Raw genomic sequence first — 23,775 nt, forward strand, 5'->3', positions numbered from 1 at the left:
TTTCAATTGTTCTTTTCTTTATTTATGTAACTAAACGTATTCTGAAAATATAACAGTAACATACAGTCTTATTCAGATGAAACAGAAAATTTAGGAAATGTTTTGATAACTGTCCGTCAGACTAAATAAAACTAAAGTTCGTGTTTAAAAAATGCGGAAAATCATCAAAATAACATGGATGTATTAATTTATCAAAACTACTTATATATTTTTTACACACGTTGAAATATTGGTTGCTCGGACCTTTTGTTAGTGAGTGAGTTTAGTTTTACGCCACACTCAGCAATATTCCAGCTATATGGCGGTTTGTTTGAACAAATATCTAAAAATCTAAATCTGTAAAAGTTGAGAAAACATTGAACAAAGAGCACGACAATCTTTTTTTGTCTAAAATATATAATCCACCTTTTTCCACCTTCACACTCTATAATATAAATCAGAAAAAATAAACTCCAAGGAAGTTTACGTCTGATCCAAATATTATTTGGTACAGTATAATTAGTCTCAAATATTACATTGTTACAAAACACTGCATTGTACACGCATCATGCATCAACAAAGAAAACAAACATACGTAGCAAATATGTTGAACTAATGTGAATAAAGAAGCTGACATAAATCCGTAATAGTCAGAGTCTTGAATAGACAAGGTTCCTTTTTAAGTTACCTGAAATAATGTGCTTATAGACTCTAAATTTGCAGTGAATAAACAAGTTGACATATATCCGGTATAGTCAGTGTCTGGATTAAATAGGCTCATCTTTAAGTTAACATAATTCGTTTGGGACTGTATACATCTTGAAAAGTTAGAGTCCGTATTAGACAGATTTCTTTCTGTGTCAAACTGAAGCAACCATGGGCGGTACATGTTTCGTAGTGACATATTGTTAGGATAAAATCAGTCGCTTGTGTGGGATTCTGGTCAGAGTTTTCTCAGGTAACTTTTCTCGATCTTGCCATCCTTGGTCTGTGTCTGGATAGAAAGAGATACAGAGAGTAGAGAGTACACCAGGTACACGCTGGTACACTTCACCAGGATGTATCTTAGCATTTTGGAAATGATGGAGTCTTTATTTCTAAACTGCTAAGGTGTTTCATGTACTGACTGATTAATTCACTCACCCACTGATATGCACTTTAACTTGCTTTAAAAGTGAAGATCTGGGTCAGAATTGGTCTCCATCAACCCCTGATTGTCAGAAGAGGCAACAATCGGGATCAGGGTTCAGGCTCGCTGATTTGCTTCATGCATGTCGTGTCCCAATTGCGTAGATCAATGCTCACGATGTTAATCACGGGATTGTCTGGTTCGGACAAGAAACTTTACAGACCGACGTGAGCTGTACTATTGCTAAGAGCGGCGTTAACAAGCAAACACTCCCTCACTCACTCACCGTAACGACGAAGTCCCCTTCTCGATACGTTTCTACGTCCAGTTCCTTGATCACACCGTCTTTGTTGACCGTCAGCTTCTCAACAAAGCGATCGTTCTGTAGTCTGATGACACTCTGTTAAAAAGAGAAATTCAATACATTTATTACAACGTACATAAAAAAAACCCACGTGACTGGCTTGGTTGTAGTGTTAGTCACATGCATGAGTTTCCCACCCTGAAACGACGAGTCGACAATGTTTTGAAGACGTCACACGCGCATACAGCACACATGTATACACGCACGCAAACACATACGCAAGCTCACACGCACACACACACGTGCAAGCATACGTACGCATAAGCAAACACATGCTTTCATACTTTCTGAGGTCAAAACTAGCAGTCCTAATCCTGTTGATGAAATATATTGTTATAATGTGACCGATTGAACTGTGCAGTTGAGCCTTTTACTCCTGAAACACTTACAACCTTCCAAACGTCCTTCAAAACGCCGATATTCCCCATTTTCCGGCGATATGCTCACCTCGAATACCGCTAAAACAATTAATGGAGTTATCTCCCTTACAGCAATGTTTAACTAAACACATTTTGTACCTTATTGACATATTTCACAGAACCAGAACGGCAGCTATCTATAAATGTATTGTTATAGATTAAGCAGTGGTCCCGTACCCTGTACATTGTCAGCACTGATACCACTAACATAGTCATGATGATGTCCGTATAACTGACTGACTGAGTTTGGTTTTACGCCGCTTTTAGCAATATTCCCGCAACAGCACGGCGGTGGACACCAGAAATGAGCCCCACACATTGTACCCATGTGGGGATTCGAACCCGGGTCTTCGGCGTGACGAGCCAACGCTTAACCACTAGGCTACCCCACCGCCCCGATGTCCGTATGAGCGCAACATACGAGGTGGTGGCTGTCCCATGCCGTGATGTTGCTGTAGCAGTGCTGACAGCGGCCTAAAACCACATGCACCCATCATGAAAACATCAAACAAAACAAGAAACATTCCCACCGTCAGTTTAGTGACCTTGTCTATACTCAGATAGTGGAAGGGAACTCCCATCGTGAACTTGACGTCCATAAACACTGTTCCATCTTCAAGATCGTTCTTCATGTGCCACACCTCGCCGTCACGTGACAAATACATGGTGTAGACCATGTCGCGAGTTGCCTCGCGTTCCGTGTCCGTCATACCTGGAGCAGCAAACCGAATATTGTATAGTTACTTTCAAAACTTAAGAGTCAGTACACGAAGATTGGTACACGGTCATGATGAGGTGTGTAGTCCGTCCATCATTTGTCAGTCCGACATCATCTCTGAACCGGATAAATGGAGGATCCTGAAGCTGTGGCATGATCCTTGGTATTACTCCCACAACCAAATTTTCACATCTCGGAGAAAACATGTACACAAGGTGTAAGGATCTAAGAAAATCAGTAAACACCTTATATTGACACAGAATTGTGCGCTTATGACTTGATGTTCACAGGCCGTTGTGGTATAGCGGGAGTAAAGTCTTACATTGACGTTACATGTATACAGGTGGGCGTTAAGTGGTTTTTTTTTGTTTCTTCATTTGGTTAGGGAAATATATGTACAGGTAACGTAGTCTGTAAGATCGCATCTCTGGATGCATCTACTTTTATCAAAGATGGAACTATCACATTTAATTCACACGGCTTATCAGGGGTCCATCCACAGCCTTGGGCCAGAAAGAGTGAGTGAGTATTGTTTTAAGCCACTTTTAGCAATACTCCAGCAATATAGGAGGGCACCAGAAATGGGCTTCACATATTGTATCCATGTGGGGAATCGGGTCTTCGGCGTGACGAGCGAATGCTTTAACCACTAGGCTACCCCAGCGCCCCCGGGACAGAAAGAAGAAAGTAATGTTAGCGATATCAGAATTTGAATATTTCGACTTAGGAGGAGCAGGAGAAGCCAGTGAGTTTGGTTTCACGCCGCTTTGATCAGTATTATAGGTACAGCACGACGTGTTAGCTTTACATGCATGGAGGAAGTAATGGAAGTGTTGGATGTTTACCACTTTGGTACTGACAAAACAAGGAATATAAACATGACAACCACCTATCATAGGTTTCGGGCGTGCCGGAGCTAACCCTTCAAAGCAAATAGCTTGTCCGACCTCTTCAAAGGGAATATCTTGTCCGACCTCTTCAAAGGGAATATCTTGTCCGACCTCTTCAAAGGGAATATCTTGTCCGACCTCTTCAAAGGGAATAGCTTGTCTGACCATACAACGCGAATTGCGGCGCCTTAGACGACTGTCCTCCCCACTCAAAAAAAAGGGTGGTGGTTAAAGTGTCACGCCGAAGTTCCAGGTTTGATTCCCCACATGGGTACAATGTATGAAACCCTATCTGGTGTCTCCCACCGTGATGTTGGACTATTGCTAAAAGCGGCGTAAAACTAAACTCAGTCACTCAAGAGGAGGTGCATCATTTGTTCCCTCCGCTGACACTAATTCAAAGTGTAAGTTCATGATCTGTTGCTGACACTTTGTAAGTTGGTGAGTGATAAGAATAGAGATAGAGAATCTCACCCGAGTGTCTTTTGATATCAAATATATCACCTCGAGTTGATAAAATTACATATATCCGAGGCTTGCCGAGCGTATTTTTACTTTTATCAACGAGTGTTGATATATTTGACATCAAAAGACACGAGGGTGAGATTCTATTTATCATCCAAAATCACTCTTCATTATAGTTTTCAATGAAATAATGTATAATGTATATACATCTCTGAGCACGGTACTGCCATAAGACCTGCAGTGCAACGATGTCATAGCATTGTGACGTCACCAAGTTCATGACGTCATAGCATTGTCTCGGCATTGTACAAAATCTACTGTCAAAACGATATCGAGATATCGAGATATCGTTTGATCTAACACAAGCAATATCTCCTGTGGAACACAGTTTTGTATGATAAAGTAAGATACTTAATGGATGACAACTTCTTTATTATATATGATGCGACGTTTCGTTACAGATTCTTATACCATTGTAGGGGCGGTGGGGTAGCCCAGTGGTTAAAGCGGTCGCTAGTCACGCCGAAGACCCGAGTTCAATTCCCCACATGGGTACAATGCGTGGAGCCCATTTCTGGTGTCCCCCACTGTGATATTGCTGGAATATTGCTAAAAGCGGCGTAAAACCAAACTCGCTCACTCACTTATTCCATTGTCAAGCAAGAATAAACTGTGACCGAAACGTCGCATCATATATAACAGAGAAGTGCACGTTGTGAATAATAAATTGCTGTACATGAACATGCAGATCTATCATAACATACATGATATCCTTAAAAAACTGGGGTAAACTTTGATCAGGTGCTGCCGAGTCTCTTCATTGCTTATACATCTTAATCACGTACCTAGGGCTATATGTAGTTTATCCAGCTATGTCAATATAAACACTGCTAGGTATTACACAGGGAGACATACACCCCGGGTCAACACGTGTGGGCTTCGCAAACTATGACTAAGTATTTCACAACACTGAGTCATCGTTGTCAGCTTTTTGATTACGCAATACTGGCCTAGAAATCGGGCAGGGCCGGAACGAAGGGTAATACTAAAATGGTTTATTGAACATTAAAAAGAAACGTGATTATCTTGGTGTATATCAACGTTGATTACTTGTTTAAGTGCCACACTTACCTAGTGCCGTAGCAAACTCATCATGGCCAGTGGTCCGTTCGGGCACCACTTTCCAGACTCCGATCAAGTTTGCCATCGTGAGAAGTTTTCGCGTGACACTGTCTACTGTGACAAGCTGTGTGGTCGTGTGGAGAAGTTGTATTAGACTGACTCCCGCTCGTGCCTGCAACCGGCTGAAGCAGGACAGTGACACCAAGCGGAGGCTCTGGACAACAATCTGAAGCTGTGTGTCACTAAGCTGGTTCCCGGCTCCCTTTCCGCGCGCCACCTTGCGGGTATTGCGATATGCCAGACAGGGCCCAGCTGGTGTTGTCTCGAGCGGCTTGGAGGTTAGCCTTGCTCCAAGGCTGTACTGAATGTAGCTATGCTTCAATTTAAGGCTCCACTGAATGCTGTGCCAAGGACCTCAGTCTGTTATTAATTATTTTTTTAGAAATGTTCATATAAACTATTTATTTTTACCTTAGAGACTTGTGCATGTCTATACTGAATGCTGAGCCCATGGATGTATAGTAAGTCTATCCTTCTAAGAGGCAAGTCTAGATAAGCGGACCGTACACGGACCCCAGTCTCTCATTTATTATTTTAAGGAAATTATCATTTAAACTATTACTTTTTAACTTGAAGACTTGTGCAAGTCTACTTGGGTGAATGGGCAACCAGAAAGGAGCTCACAAGAGATCCACATTCACCTCTAATTCATAATACATTATCGCTCAGGCTCCTCACAGGGTCACAGCTCCTCACCAGAGCGGGCGGCGACCAACTCTGCTCAGACGAGGTTCAGGTTACCGGTCACCATGACCGCGAACTAGCGCTTTCCTGATCACGTGACACTATGATAGCTCTATGTCATGTTGACCTCGAGGAAACAGTTTAATGTGAATCGCCTATGATATCTTTGGTGTTTATAATGAAGGCTTGCCGGGCTTTTCTCACCCCTTGTTCTATGTCCTTTTTTTCTCGTCTTCGCTGATAGCAGTACTTTTACGAGACTTGGACCGAATCTCTTGTTTCATTTTGTTATATTTTGTGAGTCCAGAGAGGATCAAACGAAACTCCTCCTCTGAGATCTTGTTGTCAGTGAGTGCGGTGGAAATATGGTCGTCTATGGTGTTCAGCTTTGCTTCAGCGAGGATTCTGATTTCATCGTGTTTCAATGCCTTACGATGCAATTTGCGTGATGCAAACTTAAGCACCAACAAACTTAAGCACCAACCCTAACACTCCTGCCACCCCAGCTATTATTTCAATGCCTAGAACTATAGGTGCGGCTACGATGGTGGCCAACAACGCAACACCTACCGCCCCTAGTCCCATGCTTGTTGTCATAAGGGCAGTATCAGCCCCGTCAACGATATTGAAAGCTCTATGGTATTTCTTATATAGTGCTTTCCGTGTGTCGCGGTCTTGTTCTAGTTGGTGTTTTACATCACATAATTGTTTCAGGCGGAACCCGTCTACAGTTTCCAGTGTCTTAGCTACTTCCTCTACGACTGGGTACAGTCCCATCCTATAATATATATTACAATAGATATTTTAATTGGGTGTCATTTAACCTTCGATTAATGTACTTAAAGCTGATAATACTTAGATTATCTTACGTGTAAAAAATCGTGGTCTCAGCTCCACTTCCATTTAGGACACGAACTCCATCAAGGCTTGCTAAAGGTCTGTTTCCCGATACCTTAATAATACGACAACGTTGTTTTTTATGCCTGTCTTCCCAACCTAACATAATATCATCTAAAAGGTGAATGAAACTCCTGGTCAAATGCCTCTCTCCGAGATAGACGTCTATGATGAATGTGAAGTTTTTCGCGACATCTCTAAAATCCTGTTGGTAATCGAGTAATTTGAGCTCCATCTTTACCTTCCCACTGTTTGAAGCTAACATGTTCGAGTGGCCCGGTATTCGTATGACTTGTGCACTAGAATCCGGAATGAACGACCCGAGAATGATGCCGTTGTTCCTAATCTCGGAGATAGTATTATTTTGTTTCAAGGAGATATAAGGATAGGTGAGGGTTAAGTTGACTAACCATTCAGGCTCTTTAAAATCTGATAACGACACCCGCCTATACACGTTGTCTTTCAAGTGTATGACGTACAAGGTGTCTTCCTCACCAGGTAGGTCAAACTCCTCCATGTCCCCATGGTCGTTAAGCGTGATGTTGGGACGATGACTAGTCATTATTATATTACTATTACGAGATAATTTCCTACTGTTTTTCTGATAATCTCTCAGGGGTGCACTTCAACCCCATGAGGTGTATGTTGTCTGGTAGGAAGATCTTGGTGAGTGATATCGTGTCTTTCACGGTCACAGCGACCCCCTGCAGACTGGTGTGGGAGTCGACACCCACCCGCACGTAAACAGTGCAAACTTGATACTGGTGTCGTTTCACCCACCGGAGTTTGATTCCCTTCACGACTTCGACTTCGTCCTGCGATAGTTCCCCTAGATAGACTTGGATGACCGGCGTGGAATTTGCAGGCAGACTTTCCAGGATTTTAACCACACCGGCGAATTCAGACACCAACTGCAATGACACGTCTTGCACTCCCGGTTGACTCGATAGCATGTGGGCAGTAGCACTCGAGACTGGACTGATGATTACACTGCGTCTCTGCGCTGGGACGTAAGCCACGAGCAGGGTTCCGTTGTTCACGACTTTGTTTAGGTAGTTGTCTTTGTTATCCGTAAACACGTAGGGGGAGCTGAGACTAATGTTGAGAAACCAGTTGAGTGGGCAACAACACCCACTTGTCGTCGTCGGTGAAGACGAGGGAATACTGCTTATTTTTGGTGATGGCCGTCACGTTGCTCTCAACATCTTCTAAGTCGAACAGTTTGCCACCGAACGATGGGTGTACCGCCCATCTATCATCACCGATGCGGACTAAGTCGAACCTAGTGTTGAGGGCCGCTCCTGAGGTCTCAACTATATCACTTAGGTTTCTAGTACCACCAATGATGGGGACTTCAACGCGTTTGTAAATGTTGTTTTTAAGCTGCAAGGCGTACAATTTACCATCTACTCCGGGGTCGTCGAATCCGAGAGTGTCCCCGAGGTCGGCGATCCCCACATTGACACATTTTTTCAATCATATTCCGGGACCTTGTGCGCTAGTCATTTTATGTGCAGCGTTATGCTGAGGTATCCTATATTAACAGGATTATGATTTATATCTAACACCGATATTATCAACTCGGGGATGGTGCCCCGAGTTAACCTCTTGTACTGCCGCGCTGAAAACGACTCGGTTCTACCGTCGTTGTATTTCTCCATTTTCACAGGTACGGCTCTCAGTATCGTGGATGGGTGGCCCCCTTTAATGTTGTCAGTCGTGCTGAGCTGACCGAGATGAATGCACAGCTCTCGGTATGGTACTAGGTCGGGTAACTTCGTGCCTGTGACGGTAGTTGTGGGTTTTATCTCATCCGGTGGTATACCGAGTGTCCTCGCCAGTGGTCGGCCAAGCCTCAAGGGGTTTATTCCGTTGTTGGTTAACACCACTGTGCCGTTTGAGTCATTTATCTTGAGTTCGGCTCCCAAGGGTTTGAAGACCTCATCGTAGTAGCCGTCGGTTATCTTGTTGCGGGCGCCACTAACGAACAGCTTGTTGTTGTTGGTGTTGATGTTTATCCATCTCGGGACGTAGGTGATATCGCAGAGTATGACTTCGAGTTGACCCGACGTGTTATCGATCGCGTACATCAGCTGAACAGACTCACCGCTCGTTATTCCCGGAAGTGTTATGTGCATGTTAGAGTATATATACCTAATCAGATATAAATGATAAATAGGCGTGGAAGGAAAGCCCAATAGTCAATGACCGTTACAACCGTGCATGCAGATATAAAGGATAAATCGGCGTCGAAGGAAAGCCCTATAAATATGGTCAATGACCGTCACAACCGTGGTTGCAGATATAAATGATAAATAGCCGTCGAAGGAAAGCGCAATAGTCAATGACCGTCACAACCATGGATGCAGATATAAATGATAAATAGGCGTCGAAGGAAAGCCCTATGGTCAATGACCGTCACAACCATGGATGCAGATATAAATGATAAATAGGCGTCGAAGGAAAGCCCTATGGTCAATGACCGTCACAACCATGGATGCAGATATAAATGATAAATAGGCGTCGAAGGAAAGCCCAATAGTCAATGACCGTCACAACCGTGGATGCAGATATAAATGATAAATAGGCGCTGAAGGAAAGCCCTATGGTCAATGACCGTTACAACTGTGGATGCTGATGTAAATGATAAATAGGCGCTGAAGGAAAGCCCTATAGTCAATGACCGTAACAACCGTAGATGCTGATGGAAATGATAAATAGGCGTCGAAGGAAAGCCCAATAGTCAATGGTCACAACCGTGGATGCAGATATAAATGATAAATAGGCGCTGAAGGAAAGCCCTATGGTCAATGACCGTTACAACTGTGGATGCTGATGTAAATGATAAATAGGCGTCGAAGGAAAGCCCTATAGTCAATGACCGTAACAACCGTAGATGCTGATGGAAATGATAAATAGGCGTCGAAGGAAAGCCCTATGGTCAATGGCTATGGTGCATGTTTGTTGTGTACAGGACATTAGGACGTTGGATACAACATTTATTTATTATTTGCTTACTCAACTTTTTGTCAACTTTTATCATTTTATTTTACGCACCGTTTATGTCACTACTTAGGGTCACAAGTTAGAGAATATAAATCGGAAAGTTAATGAAGGAAGGCTACATTACTCTCTAAACACCTTACAAGAGTCGCTTTTCTCTCGAATTTTAATTGCTTCTAATTGTGCACTCATGATCAGTCTCACGTGCAATGTAACAACTTTATTTCAAAGTCATTCACAGGTATCACGTTCAAGACGCGTAACATTATTGTACGAGTGTGGCGGATATATAATATTGTATTTTTACAGTCATGTACATATTAGTTTTAATATTATTAATTTTATGAATGTTAACAGTTACATTGCAGTTTCAGGGATATCATTTCATATTTGGATATTTATGGATATGTGTATATTAACAGTCACTTTGCATTGCAGGTATAATATTTCTTATTTATAGTAATGAATGTTTTTTATCAACAGGTCTGTTCATTTTGAAACTGACTATACTCATCTTAAAGCATGTCTATTAATAGCTATGTAGTCAGTGCTATTCTAGTTTAATTAAGGGTGGTTAGGTAGGGTCATTACATTATTATGTGCCCTCAGTTGATCCAATCTGATTGGATCATTCAAACTCTTGCCCTCTTTTACTAATTCAAATCTTCACTTCACTGTCAATGCTTGCACCGACAAGACGTTTATCCCGTGCTGGAATTTATCTACTTTATAAGATCACCACAGGTCAGTTTAATCTTTTATATCAATTAATCAGTGTGTATACCTTTAAATGTTATATTGTTAATGCTTATGTGTAAATATAAACTGTAACTTGTGTGTAAGTGTACAAGTTAGGTTAAGCTTGTTAGGGTAACTAAGCTAAATTGCAATCCAATAATCTTTTAGTATCCAAATAAATGATTCAGTTCATTAAAGTGTTTTCTCTCTCCTATGAGTGAATGGTTACATATTTGCACGTTTGACTGATTGATTTTATAAATGAGAGAAAGTATAGTGTGTATGTGAATGTAAATATGACTGCGATATAAGTTTGAACTGCTTATATTATATCCTAGGTTTTTGAAATGGTAGAATATATATATATATAGTTTAAGCTATTGCAGCTTTAACGTTGATCATTGTTTATACAGATTGTACGTACGCTTGACTGGCTTGGCGGCTTGACAGGGCTGTAATCTGCACCTTAGTGCCATACACCGGGTAGGCATTACATTGTGCTTGATTGTATGTATTTATGTAGCATTGTATATACATACTTTATATTTTCTATCTGGGGATGTTTATAGGATTTATATGCCTCTACCTTAACTATGTTTGTCATTAATATGTAATCAGTAAATCAAGGAGTGATCGCCCCTTGTAGTTTATTTGTCTAGAATGTGTGTCATTAGGCTTTCGAATGACGTCACGGGAATCCCCGGGTTGCCATGAGCGGGCATTACAAACTGCCAAAATGGGTTGAATAAGAAGCTGCAATCCTCCTAAAATGTACATAATTGCGACAAATAAACAACCAGTGTAGTCAATAAAAGCAATACTTAACAGATTCATACGGAAATCAGCACACCCAAGGGACCTCATGCATGTCAGTAACATCCAAATGCACAGCTCCCCAAACATGTCCTCACCCGACTTGGGTGTAATGGCTGCCGTTTGTGCTGAACGATTTTTCACGTCGGCTCTACTCATGATTGCAGGCGGAATTATTCTTAATATGTAAAAATAATCTTTTGGGATGAAAAAAAGGGAAAAAATATATTCTTGTTGAAAATGTAATTTTATGATCCGGTAGCTTCACATGCTTATATATGTAATTTTATTGCCTTTAGTCGACACGGTTAATTCTCAAAAATCATTGCAACTAACTTTGTGGACAATAAAGGCAGATGAAAAAATCCGGTGTAATAAATACTGATCATTGAATGAATCAGTCAATTTTTAAAACGTGTAAATAATAACGGCTTTAATAATTTATAAGCAATAAAAACCACCGGAAATGATGTGCCCGGTATTACTTTGCTGGGGTATATAATGGCGTGTCAGCACGGGTGGCACGAGAAGAATACACGCTCACCATGTGGACACCAGAGAATATTCAGCTGTTAATCAACAATCACCAGATACCCTGTAAGTAATGCATTTTATGTTATTTATTTTACATGTAGTACGTGCGTAAATGATTTTGGTCAAGTAATAATACATGTGTTTACAATGTACTGTTATGCCATTGTCGGGATAGGACCTTTTTCCCATTCAGGTCCCAAAGTTTTGCATTCGGTGTGTTTAATAAATTGATTTAAATTAACTGGGCCTTCTATTAATGAATTTATGCACTGAACTGACATGATTTTGAAATTATTTGGTTCGTATTAAGGCTTCATTCAACATTTTCGTTCACACTTCAAAAGTTGTCAATAAGTGGTCCCTTTCCAATGTTAATAATAACTTTTTGGGTTTTCCCCGTTTAATTTACAAAACAAATCACAGTTGGGAGACATTTCCAACTGAATGTACTAGCGCTATTGTCTATGATTTTAGTTTAGCTGCTTTTATGTCACCGTAACAGGCTCACAATAAATATGATTTTAGAAAACATAACATAAATGTCAATCAAATTCAATGGTCAAAATACCTTCATGACAAATTGTGTGTTTTAAATTTGTAGCATTAGTTTTAATGAGGCAATGTATTGAGTATTGCATGCTTTAGTATTGTGAATATTGGATTTGTTTTCAAGGTGAATGGGATTCCTCAAAATCTCTCAATTATGAGGAATTGAAGTGTTTTATAGAACACATTGAAAAAGGAGGTAAGGTGTTGGCCCGCACACTAACATCTGTGCTGATCCTCTTAAAACCAAAATGGGCTGGTGCCTTACCTCCAATAACCAACTTAAAAAGCAAGATTAAATCCAAAAAAAATCATCCCAAAGCAGTTGAATGGTTCACTGAACCACAAGATCCAGACATAATCGGAAATGTGTTTAGGCTGCAAGGAATTGGTTTTTCTCATCTCAACACATTTCATAAAATTCAAAACATAACATTAACTAATGAAATGGCTATGGAACTGCGCTATCATGCATCCAAACAATCCCTCACATATGACACTGTCCATAAATATATTAACCTTTTTAGACCTGAGGGGAATGAAATGTCACCACAACTTTGCTTGTATCACCTCAATAATGTGCACAAAATCAAAACTGAAAAATAAGAAATCATAAACAGGACATTGACTCCTTCAAGAATGCCCCGTTTGCATCGTCAGCTGCACCATCACAATTAAAAACAGATAATTCTTCCTCTGAAACGCAACTGCAACAAAAAAATGAATGTGTCACCGCTGAAATGAAACATTTAAAAGAACAATTCACTCTACTTCAACTTGACTTGGATGCTATTTCATCATCGGCTAATGAAATCTTAGAAGAAAACATTCAACAATCATCCACAATTAGCAGTCTCAAGAATAACCTGAACCAAATGAACCACCAATATCTGTCTTGCCAGGAAAAAATTAAAACATTGAATACCAGGCTTTGTAATAAAGAAAGCGAAATGAAATCTTTGAATCCTAAAAACCTCCAAAGAACGCTGAAAAGGAAGGAAGAACAAATAAATCAGCTGCTCCTTCAATTAAAACATGTCATTGCGGAAAAAACAGCTTTAAAAATGGCTTTAAACAAAGAAGAAGCTAGTAACATTTCCCTCCAAAAAAACCAACAGGATGAAATTGTCTGTCTTAAAAAGAAAGTCAAGAAATTTGAACACAGTTGTGCTTTTAAGAATGAAACTATCTGCAATCTTCGCCATGAAGTTAATTCGGCACAACAAACAAACAAAATTTTGGAAATAAAAATGAAAGAACAACAAAAAACAATTACCCAGCTGATCAATGAAGTCGATAGTGCGCTCAGGGAGACCTACAGTCTCAATTTCATCAATGAAGGCATCTATAGTGATAATTTAAGAGCAGTTATCATGCACCTTGGAGCAAATGGTGTCAGCTCACACCACATGGCTGATACAATTAAAACAGTTCTTGAAGGCCTGGCCAAAATAAATGCCCCTAAACTCCCTTGTCATGCAACAATTTGCAATATTCTTCAAGAAGCAAACCTTGTTGGTAAAATGCATGTTGCTGATGTGTTGCTGGAGCATCCAAATAGTTGTCTCCATGTTGATGGCACGACTGACCACCAGCGTCATTTCTATGGGTACCAAGTGTCTACAACTTCCCTGCCCAGCATGTCCATGTGCATGGTAGAAACTGTATGTGGTGACACAACAACACAAATTAACCAGCTGTGTACAGTTCTGGAGGATTTTGCTAAACTTCTATCCTCCAAGAATGAAGATTCTCAAGAATTATATGACAATATGTTGGTCAATTTAAAAAATATCATGACGGACCAACATATTGTCAATAAGGTGTTCAAAACCAAATTGGAGGAATTACAATGCAGCGTGTTGTCCAAACCCGAAGATATCTGGAGCAAACTAAATGAAACTGAAAAAGCGCTCAAACCGTAAATGTCAACCAGTGGTTTTGTCACCTACAAGTGCTATTGGGTCTGGCAAATTCAACATCTCTTGCCATTTCTCAATATGAGAATATCATTACCGATAAGGGAAATTTGAACACCCTAAAAAGATCTGTCAGCGGTGACAAGAAACTTGAATTTAGCCGTGTTGAGGACGTAATCAGATCCGTTTCCAGCCTTGTTACTACTCTAGGCCATCCTGCTGCTGGACTCTCTGCCGACTTCACCTCATTCATGAAATCCATAAACCAACATATCCATTTCAAACAATTCCAACATAATCGTTTCAACATCATCTTCCATAATGCTGCAGCAACAATACACCACAAACACCACCTCCAGCAGTTCCTGGCCAGCATCACACATGAAAATAAACTCATTAAAGCTGTAAAAGAAGATCTATCTAATGACATCCTCCTCTCTGAAGTTCTGGCTCTTGCTCTTTTCCATGTGCATATCTCTCACCCATTTTACAGTTTAATTTTAAGTCAAAACACAGCAAATCACATCCTGGATCTTAATACATTCTTTGTTCATCTTCAACAAATATCGTCAAATCCATCAATGATACTTCAGCCGGATTTCATCATGTGGCCATCTTTCAAAGTAACAGATCAGTCTTTTCTATTGGCATCTGCAGCAAATCATCCCTACATTGACCTCACCTTGGAATGTCTGGGACTAATGGCAACTTATTGTCTCATTGATTTTACTCGTCTTGTTGGTAATCAATTGCCATCAGGATGTCATGCAGATGATAGTACTCAACTCAGAACTGAGTCATCATCTGTACCAAAATCAAACAGTATTGGAGAAAGTCAGTTTGCCTTTCTCAAACATCTCCGTCGATTTAAACACAATGCGAGCACTCCCCACCTGGAAGCCAACATCCTCTGGGCGTACAACAAGCCATACGCTTGGTTGCAGTCTCTGTCTCCTGAAGATCGCCACCTCAAGCTGGAACAAGCCCGCCTGCAAATGAAGGAATTTAAGGTTATCTGGCAGCAACGTCGCCAGAACCTTCATAAGCAGAGGTTGGAAAGACTTCAAAAGAAGAAAGAAGCGGAGACAGAACGAGACCATCGTAATGCAGTCAAGCGCTTGGAAGCCACACAGTCGGTCGCCACTCAAGGAGGCCACTGTAGTACACCAGAGGATGTGGATAATGCTCTCATTGGGAAAACTGAAAAACAACAAGTTGCCTGTCTCTCATCACAGATCATCTTCTACAGAGATGTTGTCAAACCAAAAGGAGTCCCAAGAAAGACGTATTTCTTGTCTGAAAAAAAATTCCTTTTGATGCTGCCAGTCTCAAACTGAAATTGAAAAATATTCTCGAAGTCCACAATCTAAATAGCCAGTCGGTACCATTATCGTCGTCTGCTGTTGTTGTGTCACCACAGACTCGCAAACGTAACATAAATGTTACTAAGCGATCGATTCTCAGCACCTTTGACAAGTGTAATAAAGTTGAAGGTGCGAACAAGAGAATCAAAATAATATCAGAAATGCCAAATCCTGTTGGTAGAAAAGTACGCCACAGGTTTAAGTCCATTTCTGGTAAAAGTTACAAGTGGTACAGAGGTACTGTACTTCAGGCCAGTGCTCCAGGTACAATGCCATCCTATGCAGATGATGATGAGTCTGATGCAAGGAAATACATGCTCTTTGACATTAAATACGATGGGTACGAAGACATCAGCTCCATTCGTATGGAAAAGGACTGGCACCAGGGAGATGTGGTGTTTGATTCACAATAGGTAACACTCTAATGTCATTGTTGCACCTTGTCACATCCTCCTGTTGTGTGGTGTTGGTCAGACAAAGCAGAGTGTTTGCAATGGTTTTTATTCCCCCTACTCCACTGATGTTATCATTTCACATATGTTATGTTGATGAATTTTTAATTTTTTGGTGAAGGACATTATGTTGCTTACTATACATGTTCACCCTAATATGTTGGATGATTTAATATATACATTTTATGATTGTTTTCAATTTTCATATGCCCACACAATAGCACATCTCTTATTGCTTCTTCATCTGTTAATTGAACAATTATGTAATGTGGTATATAAAAAAATTATGTATGTCACGTTTTAATTGTTCAACCTAATCATCGTCGTGTTATTTGCAAAACGTTGATGTAGAAAGTTATGTAGAAAGAGCCTTTCAAACCTTATTAAGATTCATGTTGATGTATTTATTGATACCCTGACATTATTTCATGCAGTGCTATAACCAGCCTTTGCTTTCCCTTGCAGCTATATTGTAACCTTGAGAAATTTTAAAAAAGGTGAGTGTAAATCATTTATTAATAATATTTATTATTCTTAAGTTGTAGTATTGAATATTACTAGTAACATCTTTGCTTTTGAATTATTTTTAGTATTTTGTTTTGGGTTTCAGATCCAGTATCTTGTACCTTTTTCAAATCAGCACAAGCCAGTCAAGGTAAAAATAGGAAGAATATCTGTTACTAAATTTTCATAGGAAATTTCTTATATTTATTTACAACAATGAGTTCATTCCAAAGTTATTCCACTGACATCATCAGATATCTAGAATCCCATCCAGTCCAGAAACCCCCGCAGGAATGGTGTCACCACTTTCCGTTATTGCTATCTGACAGCAAGGGTTTCCGGTTGGATAGGATCCAGGATGCTGATGGTGTTCCAGTGGAATATTTGTGCAAGGCTGGGGGCAGAACAGTGGCATTGTTTCAGCTGTTACGTAGGGAGCTGCCAAAGCTCCTACACAAGCACGGCAAATATGCCACTATATATGTATGGAGTGGCACATGCGATATTACCAAAAAAATTGGACAGACCAAAATGATTGGCATACGTACTCCAGGCACTTCAGTTCCCGAGGAAGTGATAAGTACTTTCAAGGACATGTGCAGATATGCCTTCAGCCAGGGCTGCCACATTAAGTTTATCGGTGTTCCATACTATTCTGTCATGGAGTACAATAGGTACAAGGGATGTTCCGTGCCAGGTAGCTATGAAGATCATGATAGGGAGGTGGTAAAACAGGTCAATGCAATAAATGAGGGAATCACATTGCTTAACACGCAATTCAACAAAAAATACATTGCAGTTTAATGCTGACTTGCTTAAAACCAGAGGCGCACGCCGTAATAGAAGGGCAAGTCGGCATTTAACTGGGCCACGTGGTCGACAGAAGATCATGTGGCACCTTCTGTATGATGGATTACATTCAGGTGAACTCCTGTCACAGCAGTGGTTGAGGCGGCTTCACCTGGATGTAATCGAGGAGTGCTACAGAGACCCACGGCAGTTACTTGTCAGTGTAGAACACCAGGATGAGCTACAGATATCCTGAAATGAAGTGTTCCCCTCATTAAGACTTAACACCTCCAAATGACACCAACAGTTGAATGCTGTGACCACTCCATACATATATAGGAATCTGTTCTGCCCACAATCCTTACTTTACTGCTATGTGTAGGCGATAAGGGGGGTGGGGATTCATGGAGGTAGTTCTTGAATATTACTTTATAGCTAGCAAATACCACTTTTCCTGGTGCCATGTTATATTTGAAAATAGTCAATTGTGATAAGGGTGTTCAAAGCGAAGCCCGATCACTGAAGAATTAGGCCTGACATGTACCCTTCATAATGTCAACTGTGTTTGTTAATGTGGAACCTTTCTGGACTGTTGTGATAAGGGTGTTCAAGGCGAACCCCGATCACTTTATCATCTTGCTGACAAATCACCTGGATCTTTCTCACCTTCAACAAATCATTGAAAATGTACATATATCACACATGCAATACTCCTCTGGATTGGTGATAAGGGTGTTCAAGGCGAACCCCGATCACTTTATCCTCCTGACATATCCTTTTCCTCATGCTCGTCTTAACCAATTCCTTTCAGTTTATATGTAAAATATGATATCCTCCTTTGGCTTGTTATAAGGGTGTTTACGACCAACCCCGATCCCTATGATTTGGCAATTCTTAAATGGTTCTTGATCATCTTCTAAAACTTTTGAAATGTATGTAAGAAATTGTTGGTAACTCCTTTGGAGTGTCTTGACCCCGACCACTATAATTTGGCTATTTTTACCTGGATCTTGCTCATCTGTACAATGGCTGTTCAATGTATATAGAAAGTGTTAAATACTGCTTTGGGATGTTGTGATAAGGGTGTTCAAAGCGAACCCCGATCACTATCATATTGGTATTTTAAATGATCTTGCTCACCTTCACCATATATTATCAGTTTATATGTGTAACCTGGATATCTATAGAATTTGTGTGGAAAAAGTTGTCACACCAGTTTGTACATATATTCATACATAAATTATGTGATTATACCAAATCTGTATGTGTAAGGTATTTGAAAGTTATATAATACCTTTTGAGAGGTAGGTAATTGTGACCAATTATCTTAGCCCTTGAACTGTGGCGTTGAAGTTATCCACAGCATAATGTTTCATGTGAAGTTTTTCATTTTGGGAGTGGCATTTAACTGCATGGTTGTTGAGTAGGAGATCATAGAAAGTCAGGGATGTTTTAAATGGTGAAGCATATACATGTTTTCTAGGGACAAAGTGTTAATGATGACAGTTTGAGAAGAGAGGAATATGCGTTTACCATGGCAAGAACAGTAATAAAATGACAATACATGTATTGTGATGTATGGGAAGTGTACCATCACAACATATACTGTGGTTGCAAATATAGACATACAAAACATTCATCCACAATTATCATACAGTAAGTTTGTACCCCTGACTGAAGACTACTTGCGTTTGTCTCTTCCCCTGCTGATTAGTATTAAATATTATGGTATACATATGTTTCCAATATGATTGTTATAAATAATGAAATGTATGCAAATACATCTGCCATCTTGGTATGGTCCACATGTTGAGTGTGATTTATTTCATCACTGATGTCAGTGGTAACATGAAATACAGACTGATTATTAAGAAATATATTTATATGAATGTACATGCTGTTTAAATACTTAATGTATGTAAAGAATGGAATTTTGTGGAGCGCAATATCATGCTGAAGCTTTGGGTTTGGACCCCGGTGGAGGCACCTAGGTTCAGGTCCCGAGGTGGGCACAATTGCGTAGTATCGTTGGACAAGATACTTAGTTCCACATTGTCTCAGTTCATTCAGCTGTAAAATTGGTACCCGTGAGGGTGTGCTGGCAATGTCAGCAATTAGTTCATTGTGGTTATCAGGCAGCATGTATGTATGGTCCTCGTTGAGTTTCAAACGTATGAGAAAGTATGATGGTGTCATGAGTATGACGAGGGATAGTAATGCATGCAGCGCTGTGAACAGGGAATCTGCCTGGATATGAGCAGCTTATAATTGTAATACTATGGCAGTTTGCTGACTAAACTCTTATTGTTATATCAGAAAACTTACCATCATAACAACATTTCCTTTGAATGATGAGTGAATATTAAATTTCAGATTTAAAAGAGCATAAATCCACTTGAAACTGATTGCCATTTGTAAATTATATGGCAATGTTCTCTCAATAAACTGTACACATGTACAAAATATATAAAATATGAAATGAATCTAGCATTTCTCCTAAAATGTTATCCCTTGAATTGTACATAGTAAACAGTCTTGGTATATTCCTTAATGACTTTCAAACTATTCTGAAACACAAAAATACACGTCCCATTATAATTAACAACATTGGTACATGTATACATCTTAACATTTGCACATTTAGTGTTGACATTTTGCACTTTGTGTTCACTGGTTTGGTGAGAGGTTGCACAAATTCATTGGCCATGGACATTTAAGTGTTTTGAAATGTGATATTTTTTTTCTATGACAGCATATGTAAAAGTCTTTTAAAGTTCTCAGTAACTACTTACTTTTTCAAACAAATACTTTTTCATTCATTTGGGGTACAGAAGTAATATCCACATGTAAAATCAGTTGTCAAGAAAGAAAGGGGATGTAACTCTAAATCCTATTCTTCTGAGGTTAGTGTGTAATAATGACCAGGTAATTCATTAATAGTTGTCAGCAAATATCATTTATATTTGTAGCAGACGACCCTGAGCTCCTTACAGTGATGGACCACTGACATGTTTGGACAGAATTAGGGTGTTTTTTTTCTTTGCTAAAACAATGCTTTTATGACAGTCAGGCTCATTTATTTTGATTGGGAGGTGTGATAACTTACAAGTGACAATATACATTGGATGAATTATGAAATATATTATGATTTTGTCTTTTTGCAGGTGAGTACATAAGGCCACTATAACAGACCGATGCAAGAGTTACCTCCCTTCCGTTCAGTTTAACAGTAAATTCTCAACACTTAAGTACTCTTTTTCTCACAATGCGTGTATGTGATGATTTTTTTTTCAATAAAATCTTTTTTCAACAGTATATCTTTCACTGGCTTTGTTGTTATTTCACTGGAGGCAATAGTTTAAAACAGACTAGGATCCCTAGTGTCATAATAGTATTTCATCTCAAGGATGTAATGACGGATTTTAAATCTTATGTATATATTATGACTTTATATTTATTGAACCATGTATTGTTTCAGGGTGTTGTTAATATTGGAATAAAAGGTCTCACCCCCGTAACCAGTGTCCTGGATAATTTTGTTGACATCCGCTCACTATCCCGGTTACAAAATGGAGCCCCCAGTGAGGACTAACATTCCATAGGACAGTACAGCCAAGCGGGTACAGTCAGCAGAGCCAGCCAGTCAACAGATTCCACGCCAGGTGATCATTGTTCCATACAGATCAATGTGAGGACTATTCTAGCACACCTAGATTGTATGGTGCCTGTGAATTGTGTGTATTTTCTAGAGACTTTCTCATATCATCAACACTGACATATTGTACTGTGGTATCACATTGTATTGGTCATTCCTTGCTGCAGCTATTTTTTTGTTTACTTTCACATTACCGGCTTATGTATGTAATATTTACGTTGGTACCAACACTTAGTTATTAGATAGTTTCTAGTATATTAGATTGAACTTTAGATTTAATTTGATTTCCTGTTCCTACCCAAGCCAAGCAATAAAGATGTAATTAATTTGGTTATTTAGTTGTTACTTGACATCATACTGTGTTTGTGTTTGATAATTTCCTTTATAGTTATTTTGCGTCTATGTTAGTCACATTGTTTCTTAGTGAGGTTGTGTGTGAGTATGTGATGTAGTTTGAATCCTGTTTACACCATAAAGGTATACCTTGTACTTTTTACATATCATAAATTGTCTAAATAAACATTAAAATAAAACACACCTTTATATATATATACATAACTATACTGCCAAACTATATTAGTGTTAAGCATAGTACATAACAGGTAAACCATGTATACATTCATATAGCCAACACATTAGTTGACAATTGACTGCTGCACCACTGCACTGCCCTTTCACTTGTATGTTAATACTTAATCCCTTCTTGTATCACTTTGGGCAGTATGTGTTAGTTGGTGATATGTTGGGGTAGTACTCGGTTCAGTATATACTGTGATGTTTAGGTCAGTTGAACTTAGTTTCTAATTGTAGTGACATATAGTTATTGTGTTCATTTATTAGTTTAGTTCACACTTAGTTTCCAGGAGTCAACTTTGGTGTTTTGAAATTGCTGCTTCCAGCCTGCTGCCCGAGACACACATCAAGTTTGTTTGAAGACAACTTGTTGCCTTCCAGGTATTACGCAAAACATTAATGCTTCTTGTTTTCTTTCAGCTTCTCGACTTGCCGACAGGCGTTTACTCCTGATTCCCTTCTTGTCGCTTTCGTGTTAGTATTTAGTTAGTTGGTTACTGGTAGTTAGCTATTACTGAATCCCATTTGTAACCCTTGTGCATTGCATACACTCAATACTTTATTACCGCAGACGGTTCCACACTGTGGATGTCGTTTATCTCCCTCTGAATGCGCTAAGTATCATTTGGATTACCCTTTCGCATTTGGTTTAGTAACCGTGTGTTACTTTGGGTAGTTTCTTCTTTCCTTCTTTCTGAAAGCCTTATCCGAAATAGTACAGCCACGTTTCTTATCTTGAACCATGGAACTAAATCAAGAAGAACTTAAGAACATGCTTACCATATTTGAGAAGATAGGAATGGCACCAAAGATTGATAGCACGTCAGATTTCAAAACTTGGCTCAGTGACATGTCCAAACAAGAAGGTTCATTCCAGGGACCCGACGTCAAGCCACCACCTCCATTAACATCAGCCAAGGAAGAACAGACGCCAACTGCTTCATTTCATTATTTCCCGAAGATACCCTTCTTCAGTGGAGAAGTAGGTAAAGACACTCCCTATGACTTATGGCACTTTGAAGTTGATTGTCTACTGCAATCTAAGACCTACCCGCACGATGTCATTCTGCAAGCTATTAGGAAATCTTTGAAAGGTGAAGCTGCTCTCATAGCCATGAAACTCGGACGGAATGCTACAGTTCAAATCCTGCTAACCAAGATGAAGAGTGCCTTTGGAACCCTAAGGAGGTGAGCTACTCTCATGTCTGATTTCTATAGTTGTTCACAAAGGGAGGATGAAGATGTCACTGCGTGGGGTTGTAGGCTTGAGAATATGTTATACCAGATAACAGAGCACCGGTCTATTCCAGAGGATGAACAGGATGAGATGCTAAGGACTCGTATGTGGGATGGCCTCAAGCCTGGATTGAAGGGTGTAGCCGCTCACAAGTTTGATGCCATCACCAACTTTGATGATCTACGACTTTGCTTGAGGGAGATAGAATTTGATTTAAGGAGAGACAAGTCCGCAGTACCTGTGAAGAAGCAGTCAGCCTCAGCTAAGATGGTCAATACCTTGAATCCATCTAGTGCTGCTGCCACTAAGGAGGAAGTCACAGATCTCAAAGCTATGATGGAGGAGATCCGAAGGGAGATATCTGAATTGAAGGAACAGAGTCAGGTTCAGGCACAAGTTAATCAACAGCAAATTTACAACAGCCCATACAGTACTCAAAGATCTCACGATAAGCGCGACAGACATCCTGGAGACGTTTCCAAGCCACAAGTGGAAGATGCTTATCCCAGACACCCTCTACCAGCACAGGACAAATATTTCCCACATCAGTCTGCGTTTGGACCTAGGCCATTTGCAGAGGATCAATAACAGTTAAGACGAGATGTCACTGATGTACCTGGGTCATTACCGGGTTCATACTCAAACAGTTACACACAAAGGCAGGGACACGGACCACCTCGATGTTATCAGTAAGGAATTCCAGCTGTAATACAATTTATCCAAGGCATTCATTCCTGGTATTGGAATAGGATATTATAGACGTCTATGGTATTCCCCTTACTTGAAGTTGACTATCACAGATAAAGTCTTTAAATGTATGTAACTTGGACAAGGCTTGTTTCTTGAGTAATCAGCTTTTTATACCAATACACATATCTTTGGCATTATCCCTGTTGACATAGGACACGCTGTCCTTACAAA

At 39.8% G+C, this 23,775-nt stretch overlaps 1 protein-coding gene and 2 long non-coding RNA genes across 3 annotated transcripts; 2 read left to right on the forward strand and 1 right to left on the reverse strand.

Annotated features, from left to right (window-relative positions):
* Positions 1–461: 461 nt before the first annotated feature.
* Positions 462–7,289, reverse strand: LOC124258758. Its single transcript, XM_046692839.1, has 5 exons — positions 7,207–7,289; positions 5,096–5,487; positions 2,422–2,603; positions 1,395–1,508; positions 462–973 (listed from the first exon to the last, which is right to left on the reverse strand). Exons 1-5 carry the CDS (start codon positions 7,287–7,289, stop codon positions 923–925), a joined length of 822 nt encoding a protein of 273 aa, XP_046548795.1. The 3' UTR covers positions 462–922.
* Positions 7,290–10,013: 2,724 nt separating this feature from the next.
* LOC124258774 lies at positions 10,014–20,907 on the forward strand. Its single transcript, XR_006893669.1, has 3 exons — positions 10,014–10,474; positions 10,882–10,951; positions 20,868–20,907. It is a non-coding gene; the product is annotated as an uncharacterized LOC124258774 (long non-coding RNA).
* LOC124258775 lies at positions 11,784–16,764 on the forward strand. Its single transcript, XR_006893670.1, has 3 exons — positions 11,784–11,878; positions 16,562–16,593; positions 16,707–16,764. It is a non-coding gene; the product is annotated as an uncharacterized LOC124258775 (long non-coding RNA).
* Positions 20,908–23,775: the final 2,868 nt, after the last annotated feature.

Source organism: Haliotis rubra, unplaced genomic scaffold (assembly GCF_003918875.1).
Source record: "Haliotis rubra isolate DU_JTF1 unplaced genomic scaffold, ASM391887v1 Scf70, whole genome shotgun sequence".
NCBI lineage: Eukaryota > Metazoa > Mollusca > Gastropoda > Lepetellida > Haliotidae > Haliotis > Haliotis rubra.

Coding starts and splice junctions, on each gene's coding strand:
- LOC124258758 (XM_046692839.1), bottom strand. CDS start 7,289: ATGACTAGTCATCGTCCCAACATCACGCTTAACGACCATGGGGACATG. Junction 2,604..5,095: donor TGAGTTTGCTACGGCACTAG/GTAAGTGTGGCA, acceptor TTGCTGCTCCAG/GTATGACGGACACGGAACGC. Junction 1,509..2,421: donor ACAAGGTCACTAAACTGACG/GTGGGAATGTTT, acceptor TCTTTTTAACAG/AGTGTCATCAGACTACAGAA.